The 9,676-nt window shown below is 46.8% G+C and overlaps 1 protein-coding gene across 1 annotated transcript; it reads right to left on the bottom strand.

The window, feature by feature from the left end:
* Positions 1 to 7,744: 7,744 nt before the first annotated feature.
* Positions 7,745 to 8,160, bottom strand: LOC122910264 (putative uncharacterized protein C18orf15; the record flags this gene model as incomplete). The annotated part of the gene is made up of 2 exons (XM_044254917.1): positions 8,092 to 8,160; positions 7,745 to 7,816 (listed from the first exon to the last, which is right to left on the bottom strand). Coding segments are annotated over exons 1-2 (141 nt in total), but the record flags the coding sequence as incomplete, so codon positions are not given.
* Positions 8,161 to 9,676: the final 1,516 nt, after the last annotated feature.

A 9,676-nucleotide genomic window follows, 5' to 3' on the forward strand; every position in this document is an offset into this window, starting at 1 on the left:
ATGGAAAAAAAAAAAACAGTCTCTTCAACAAATGGTGTTGGGGGGCACCTGGATGGCTCAGTGGGTTAAAGCCTCTGCCTTCAGCTCAGATCATGATCCTAGGGATCTGGGATCGAGCCCCGCATCAGGCTCTCTGCTTAGCGGGGAGTCTGCTTCCTCCTCTCTCTTTCTCTCTCTCTGCTTGCCTCTCTGCCTACTTGTGATCTCTGTCTGTCAAATAAATAAATAAAATCTTTTTAAAAAAACACAAATGGTGTTGGGAAAATTGGACAGCCACATGCAGAAGAATGAAACTGGACCGTTTCCTTACACCACTAACAAAAATAGACCCAAAATGGATGAAAGACCTCAATGTGAGACAGGAATCCATCAAAGTCCTTGAGGAGAAGAACACAGGCAGCAACCTCCTCGACCTCAGCTGCAGCAACTTCTTCCTAGAAACATCGCCAAAGGCAAAGGAAGCAAGGGCAAAAATGAACTATTGGGACTTCATCAAGATCAAAAGCTTTTGCACACCAAAGAAAACAGTCAACAAAACCAAAAGACAACCGACAGAATGGGAGAAGATATTTGCAAATGACATATCAGATACAGGGCTAGTATCCAAAATCTATAAAGAACTTATCAAACTCAACATCCAAAAAAAAACCACCCCCAAAGAATCTAATCAAGAAATGGGCAAATGACATAAACAGACATTTATCCAAAGAAGACATACAAATGGCCAAGAGACACATGAAAAAAAAAATGCTCCACGTCCCTTCCCATCAGGGAAATACAAATCAAAACCACAGTGAGATTCCACCTCACACCAGTCAGAATGGCTAAAATTAATGAGACAGGGAACAACAGATGTTGGCCAGGATGGGGAGAAAGGGGAACCCTCTTATACTGTTAGTGGGAATGCAGGCTGGTGCAGCCACTCAGAGTACCCTCAAGAAATTGAAAATTGAGCTATCCTGTGACCCAACAATTGCACCACTGGGTATTTACCCCAAAGATACAAATAGGTGATCCAAAAGGGCACATGCACCCCAATGTCATAGCAGCAATGTCTACAATAGCTAAACTTTGGGAAGAGCCCAGATGTCCATCAACAGATGAATGGATAAAGAAGATATGGTTCATATATACAATGGAATAGTACTCAGACATCAGAAAGGATGAATGCTTCCCATTTTCATCAACATGGATGGAACTAGAGGGTGTCATCCAGAAAGAAATACGTCAATCAAAGAAAGACAGTTATCATATAGTTTCTTCCTATGTGGAATATAGGAAACAGCCCAGAGGATCATAGGGGTAGGGAAGGAAACCTAAATGGGAAGTCATTAAAGAGGGAGAAAAACAATGAGAGATTCTTAACTTTGGGAAACAAACTGAGGGTTGATGGAGGGGAGGTGGGTGGGAAGATGGGGAAACCAGGTGATGGACATTAAGGGGGACACATGATGTGATGAGCACTGGGTGTTATACGCAACTGATAAATTGTTGAACACTGTATCTGAGACCAATGATATTCTACATGTTGTCTAATTGAATTTAAATTTTAAAAAAGTAAAATTTGGGGGCGCCTGGGTGGCTCAATGGGTTAAAGCCTCTGCCTTCGGCTCAGGTCATGATCTTGGGGTCCTGGGATCGAGCCCCGCATCAGGCTCTCTGCTTGGCAAGGAGCCTGCTTCCCTCCCTCTCTCTGCCTGCCTCTCTGCCTACTTGCGATCTCTTTCTGTCAAATAAATAAATAAATAAATCTTTTTATTTATTTATTTATTTTCAGCATAACAGTATTCATTATTTTTTCACCACACCCAGTGCTCCATGCAATCCGTGCCCTCTGTAATACCCACCACCTGGTAACCCAACCTCCCACCCCCCCCCGCCACTTCAAACCCCTCAGACTGTTTTTCAGAGTCCATAGTCTCTCATGGTTCACCTCCCCTTCCAATTTACCCCAACTCCCTTCTCCTCTTTAACTCCCCATGTCCTCCATGCTATTTGTTATGCTCCACAAATAAGTGAAACCATATGATAATTGACTCTCTCTGCTTGACTTATTTCACTCAGCTTAATCTCTTCCAGTCCTGTCCATGTTGCTACAAAAGTTGGGTATTCATCCTTTCTGATGGAGGCATAATACTCCATAGTGTATATGGACCACATCTTCCTTATCCATTCATCCGTTGAAGGGCATCTTGGTTCTTTCCACAGTTTGGCGACCATGGCCATTGCTGCTATAAACATTGGAGTACATATGGCCCTTCTTTTCACTACATCTGTATCTTTGGGGTAAATACCCAGTAGTGCAATTGCAGGGTCATAGGGAAGTTCTATTTTTAATTTCTTGAGGAATCTCCACACTCTTCTCCAAAGAGGCTGCACCAACTTGCATTCCCACCAACAGTGTAAGAGGGTTCCCCTTTCTCCACATCCCCTCCAACACATGTTGTTTCCCGTTTTGTTAATTTTGGCCATTCTAACTGGTGTAAGGTGATATCTCAATGTGGTTTTAATTTGAATCTCCCTGAGGGCTAGTGATGATGAACGTTTTTCCATGTGTCTGATAGCCATTTGTATGTCTTCATTGGAGAAGTGTCTGTTCTTATCTTCTGCCCATTTTTTGATGTGTTTGTCTGTTTTGTGTGTGTTGAGTTTGAGGAGTTCATTATAGATCCTGGATATCAACCTTTTGTCTGTACTGTCATTTGCAAATATCTTCTCCCATTCCGTGGGTTGCCTCTTTGTTTTTTTGACTGTTCCTTTGCTGTGCAGAAGCTTTTGGTTTTGATGAAGTCCCAAAAGTTTATTTTCGCTTTTGTTTCCTTTGCCTTTGGAGACATATCTTGAAAGAAGTTGCTGTGGCTGATATCGAAGAGATTACTGCCTATGTTCTCCTCTAGGATTCTGATGGATTCCTATCTCATGTTGAGATCTTTTATCCATTTTGAGTTTATCTTTGTGTACGGTGTAAGAGAATGGTTGAGTTTCATTCTTCTACATATAGCTGCCCAGTTTTCCCAGCACCATTTATTGAAGAGACTGTCTTTTTTCCACTGTACGTTTTTTTCTGTTTTGTCAAAGATTAATTGACCATAGAGTTGAGGGTCCATATCTGGGCTCTCTACTCTGTTCCACTGGTCTATGTGTCTGTTTTTATGCCAGTACCATGCTGTCTTGGTGATCACAGCTTTGTAATAAAGCTTGAAATCAGGTAGCATGATGCCCCCAGTTTTATTTTTGTTTTTCAACATTTCCTTCTGTAGTTCCTTGAGTACAGATCCTTTACCTCTTTGGTTAGGTTTATTCCCAGGTATCTTATGGTTCTTGGTGCTAGTAAAGGGAATCTTGGGGTCCTGGAATCGAGCCCCGCATCAGGCTCTCTGCTTAGCAAGGAGCCTTCTTCCCTCCCTCTCTCTTCCTGCCTCTCTGCCTACTTGCGATCTCTTTCTGTCAAATAAATAAATAAATAAATCTTTTTAAAATTTCAATTAATTTAAAAAAAAAAAAACCTTGAAACTACTGGGGAGTCTGGGTGGCTCAGTTGGTTAGGGGACTGCCTTCAGCTCGGGTCGTGATCCTGGAGTCCTGGGATCGAGTTCCACGTCGGGCTCCCTGCCCAGCAGGGAGTCTGCTTCTCCCACTGACCTCCCTCCTCTCATGTTCTCTCTGTCTCTCTCTCTCTCTCTCTCAAATAAATAAATAAATAAATCTTAAAAATAAAACTTGAAACTATAAGAAAAAGATAAAATTAAGACCACAGAAAAGAAAGTTCTAGAAAATTCTAGTTGGTGGGTGGGAGGGGGGTAAATCTGTGGTTGCCTAGAGCCAGGAGTGGAGAGAGGGAGGGAAAGAGGGGGGCTCAAGAAAATTTGGGGAGATGATGGAAATGTTCTGTATCTTGCTTGCAGCAGAGGCTTTCAAAACTCATCAGATTTTACACTGGGAAAGGAAGCACTTTATTCTACATAAATCACTGCTTGATAGAGTTAAGACTGATTGCAGTATAAAAGGTACCCAGCATTCCACGAAATGATTTTGTTGTGTATCCATAGAAAGGAACCCAATTATTCTGTGCTATATAAAGCGATAGAAGGACATGCGTCTTGAGTTTCTCCATGGAAGTGAGGTCCCTTACATTTGTTTTCATATACAGCCAATTTGTTTTCATTTCACAGCGATGAATACATTTGGCCTACACAGCTGGAAAACAATCTAAATCTTACTTCCTTTTAAAAATCAACCATAAAACCACCAAGCAGGCAAGTTTCTCTTTCCTGACTGCGCTTTGAACTGATAAGAAACATTCCTTGGGAATCCCTCCTCCTCAACAACTAGAGCTTGGGTGCTCTGTTTGGAACCCTGGTGGCAACGCGGGATTTGCTTTTCCATCCCCCTTGGCATGGACAGCTACCTGCTTGCTCACACGGACACCTGTGAGCCTGGTATTCCCCAAGGGGCAGAAGCAACAGCTGGAAGGGCTGTTACCCACCCTGGACCTCGTTCAGATGCTACCCCGTTTGGGCCTCGCCCAAAAGAGGATGCGGAAGGGCAGAAGGTTTGAGAGGGTCATAATAAGCCATTATATTTCTTCCCCAAACGCAGGGCCCCAGAGCCCAGGCAAACAGGGGACAGAATTTGAAGGAAGTGAATCTCTAAGAATGTCAGAATTGATGGTGTAAGAAAACTGGTGAAAAGTTTTTTTTTTTTTTTCTGTCCCTCGCCGGACGCCAGTGATTCTGTACAGTTGTGTCTGTGCAAACACAGTTGTGTCTGTTGGACACCCTAGGAGTGGGTCTGCATCTTCCCAGGTGGGGGCACCTTTTTCTAATTTTCAGAAAGACTTCTGGCAGGCCATTGGGGACGACCAAAGGAAGCTCTTGGAAGGGATTCTAATTTTTATGATTTAAAAAAAAAAATTCTTGATCTTACCAAGCTCATTCTTCAGACCTCAACAGAGTGAAGTTGAAAGAGAGAGAGAGAGAGAAACCTGTCCCATGCCTGACTTCATTGCCTGAAACTGCACTATTAGTCATTCCTTTGGATAAAAGCATTTCTCTAGGTATTTGCCCCCAAAATATAGATGTAGTAAAAGGAAGGGGACATGTACCCCAGTGTTCATAGCAGCAATGTCCACAATAGCCAAACTGTGGGAGGAGCTGGGGTGTCCTTCAACAGATGAATGCATAAAGAAGATGTGGTTCATATACAAAGGAATATTACGCAGCCATCAGAAAGGATGAATACCCATCTTTTGCATCGACGTGGATGAAACTGGAGGGGATTATGCTAAGTGAAACAAGTCAAGCGGAGAAAGACAATTATCATATGTTTTCATTCATATGTGGAACATAAAGAATAGCCCAGAGGACCACAGGGGAAGGGAGGGAAAACTGAATGGGAAGAAGTCAGAGAGGGAGACAAACCATGAGACTCTGGACTCTGGGAACCAAATTGAAGGTTTCCAGAGGGGGTGTGGGGTTGGGGGCATGGGGTAACCCGGTGATGGGTGTTAAGGAGGGCATGTGGTGTGATGAGCGGTGGGTGTTATACGCAACTACTGAATCATTAGACACTACAACAAAACTGATGATGCACCGTATGTTGGCTAGTTGAACATTTTTTTAAAAAAAGAAAAAAGCATTCCTCTTCCAGAAAATGCTGGGCTGACCAACTAAACGGGCTTCTGAGAGCCTTTGCGCCTGCCTACTTCCTCTGCCCAAAATACATATTCCCTCCCACTTTCCATGATGCACTCTCTCCGTGAATTCCGGCCTCAGCACAGATGGGAGGGAGGCCTTTCCCTGGCCACCCAGTCAGGAACAATCCCCGTCCCCATCAAGACACTGGGGGGCGCTACTCAGCATTATTTCCCCCCACAGAGCTGACCTCCAAACTTAAACTGAGCCCATGTCTTGACTCAGCTTTTTTCTCCTCCCCCTTCCTGCTTTCGGAGGCCACTGTGGCCCGGGTGGAAGGGGGAAGATTCAGATCCCATAGGGCCCTGTGGGCCGTCCTAGAGATCCAGCCTGACGCCTGGCCTGTCTGATGTCTACCAGGGCTTTTCCCCGAGTGGATCAGGAATGGGGACCACTGCGGGGGTAAGGAGGTAATAATGCAAGGATTTGGGATCAGACACGCCAGGTGTAATCATACCGTGGAAATTGGCACGTGCTCTGCCAACATCCACTGATTAAAGCCCCTGACTCCGTGCCCCCTCCCCCACCCCCATCTCCTGCAGCCTGAAGCTCAAACCCTTCAGGCTGACTTCCAGCCTGGTCTTCGGGGACCTCTGCGTGCTGAAGCCAAGTCAGCCACCAGAAGGCAGCACACACCCTCGGACGGGCGCCTGAGGACACAGTGGGGCGTGGATCTTCGGTGACCTGGGACCCCAGCCTCCAACACCAGGGAAACTCGGCGTTCTGGGCCCCTGAGGAAAGGCCGACCTTGAGTAAAGAGTCCCCACGTAATATGGGACACTCCATGAAAATCTGCTGCAGGAAGAAACCCTGGGCAGTGAGAGATACGTTAATGTCCTTGACACGGGTGATGAAGTCACAGGTAGATACAGGGTCCCCGAAGTCATTGTGACATATATGTTCAACATGTACAGCTCTTTAGGTATTGATCATACCTCAACAAATCAGTTTTAAAGATTTTATATTTATTTGACAGAGACAGATCAGGAGATAGAGAGACAGGCAGAGAGAGAAGGGGAAGCAGGATCCCCCCTGAGCTCCATCCCAGGACTCTGGGATCATGACCTGAGCTGAAGGCAGAGGCTTAACCCACTGAGCCACCCAGCCGCCCTCATCCAACTAGTTTTAAAAAGAAAAAAGGAAATCTGCCCCATGCCTGACTTCACTGAACTTCCACCATTAGAGAGCTATTCCTTTAGATTAAACATTTCTCCTCCAGAAGATACAAGGTACTGACTCAACAGCTCAAGTGCAAGCCTCTGGAAGGGGTAACAGAAATGGGAAGGGCCTTCTGACCGCAGTAAAAGGCTCTGCCTAGAGCCCCCTCTACCCTCAATACGTTTCACCACCTTCTAACTGTATAAACATGAACTTATTCTCTCCAAGACCCCAGAACCCAACTCTGCTTCTCCTGCTTGCCCTGTCCCAACCTGGAAGCTGGGAGCGCTTGTATCCAGGAAGACCCTGAGACTAAGACCTGTGTGGGACCTCTACATGGGTCCTTCCCTGTGGTTTCGGGTGAATGACTAAGGGTGTCATAGGGTTGTGTGATGATGCTGGTTGGCTGCAAAGTCAAAAGCACCAGGAGCCTTTTCTGGTGCCCAAACCTGGGCTCATAAAGTCAGGCTTGTGAACAAGCACACACACACATACAAACACCCCAAACACACAGACACACACAGAGATACACACACAGACACACACATGCACATGCAAACATACATATACATATATGCACAGACACACACATGGACACACATGCAGACATACAGAGACACAAGCACACACAGAGACACACATATGAGCATTCGTGCTCATACACACACTCACACAAACACATACAGTGATACACAGACAGGCACACACAGAGACACACAGAGATACACACAGAGACACACACATGCACACACAAACATACATGTGTGCATATGCACACATGGACATACATGCAGGCACACAGAGACACGTGCACACACGGAGAGACACATATGTGCACTCATGCACACACACAAACATACAGAGATACACAGGCACACACAGAGATACACACGGACACATACATAAACATACATATATGCATATGCACACACACATGGACATTCATGCACACAGAGAGAGACGCACACACACATGGACATTCATGCACACAGAGAGAGACACACATATGCACACTCGTGCACATACACACATTGCACACAAACACATACAGAGATACACAGACACACACACACACAGAGTGATACACACAGAAACATGAATGCACACACAAACGTATGCACACACACACGGACATAGATGCAGGCACACAGAGACACGTGCACACACAGAGACACACATACGTGCACTTGTGCACATACACACACATACAGAGATACACAGGCACACACACGCGCATGCACACACAAACATACATATACACATATGCACAGGCACACACATGGACATACATGCACACACAGAGACACATACGCACACTTGTGCACATACACACACTACACAAACACATACAGAGATACACAAACAGGCACACACACAGACACACAGAGATTCACACACAGACATACGCATGCACACACAGACATATACACATATGCACGGAAACGCACAAGCCCACACACACACACACACACACACTCCTTTCTCTGCTCTCTCCGGCTCTCCTCCCCCAGCCAGGACCCCGGTCTGCAGAGGGGGTTGGCGCACTACTGCTACCGTCCACCAGAGGGCAAGCGTGGCTTAAACTTGGGGCCATCTGCCGCGGCCCTGTCCCGGGTTTGGTCTTCGCCTTCCAGAAAGGTTTCAGTCTCATCCAGGGGCTGCCTGTCCGCTGGTTTGAAGCCAGCCTCCACAGGCTTCCCCACGTGCTATGTCTTCATCCGAGATGATGAGTTCCCAGCACGGGACGTTCATGAGCGGGTGTATGTGAGGGTGTGTGTATGACTGTCCACTTCCCCGACTACCGGCTGTGCAGGGAGGTAGCCTTGTAGACGTCCTGGGTGTGTCCCTGTGCCTGGCGGAGTCGCCGGTACGGGTCTCCGCGCCTGTGCGGACCAGCTTCGTTTGCGCACATGGGTGCCCACACGCGTGCGGTGGCCTGTGGAAAGACGGCGTTGGTGTTTCTGTATCTGTGTGTTTCTGCTCATTTCTCCGTCTGTTCTGGATGACTTTGCAGGAGGAGTGTTTGGGTCCCGGGTCTGTTGGTCTTTGGCAACACGGGGAGTGTTCCTATGTCTGTGTGTCTCCAGCGCTGCCTGCCTGCCGTTGTACGTGAGCAAATACTTCGTGTGCCGTGTCCATCTATGCGTCCACGTGCCAGGTTCTGCGGGGGCGTCTTGGGCCATTTTTGTGTATTTGGGGTCCGTGCTTCTTCGTGACCATCTGTGTGCACGTCTGTCCTGTTGTGGGGCATTTCTTTGTGACCGCCGTGGCATACACATGATGTATGTGTTATGGGTTGAATCGCTTCCCCCCAAAATACACATGTTGAAAGTCTCCAGTGCCTCCGAATGCGATCTTATTTGGAAATAGGGTCTTGGTGGACAAAATGAATTAAACCGAGGTCACACTGGATGTAGGGTGGGCCCTTCATCCAGGACGAAAGTCCTGACAAGAAAGAGACATGTGTACAGACACGCACACAGGGAGGACAGCATGTTAATGCTGGACTGTGGCACGGGCTGAGGAACCACCGGAAGCTCGGGGAGGCACCGGGAACAGATCCTTCTCTGGCATCTCCAGACTGAGCACAGCCTTGCCAGCCCCTCGATGCTGGGCTTCTGCTCCAGAACGGAGACAGTAAATGTCTGTTGTTGAAGCCACCAATCTGTGGTCCTTTGTTACCGCAGTACAAGCAAGCTAATACGGGGGTGGGGTGCGCGTACATACACACACGCACGTGTGCATGCATTTCCAGGAAGCCAACACAATGGATGGCCGGCGTCAGAGAACAAGTTAGGGCTCTGGGGGGCTGCTACATGCTCCTT

This window comes from Neovison vison, chromosome 6, assembly GCF_020171115.1.
Source record: "Neovison vison isolate M4711 chromosome 6, ASM_NN_V1, whole genome shotgun sequence".
NCBI classification, from domain to species: domain Eukaryota; kingdom Metazoa; phylum Chordata; class Mammalia; order Carnivora; family Mustelidae; genus Neogale; species Neogale vison.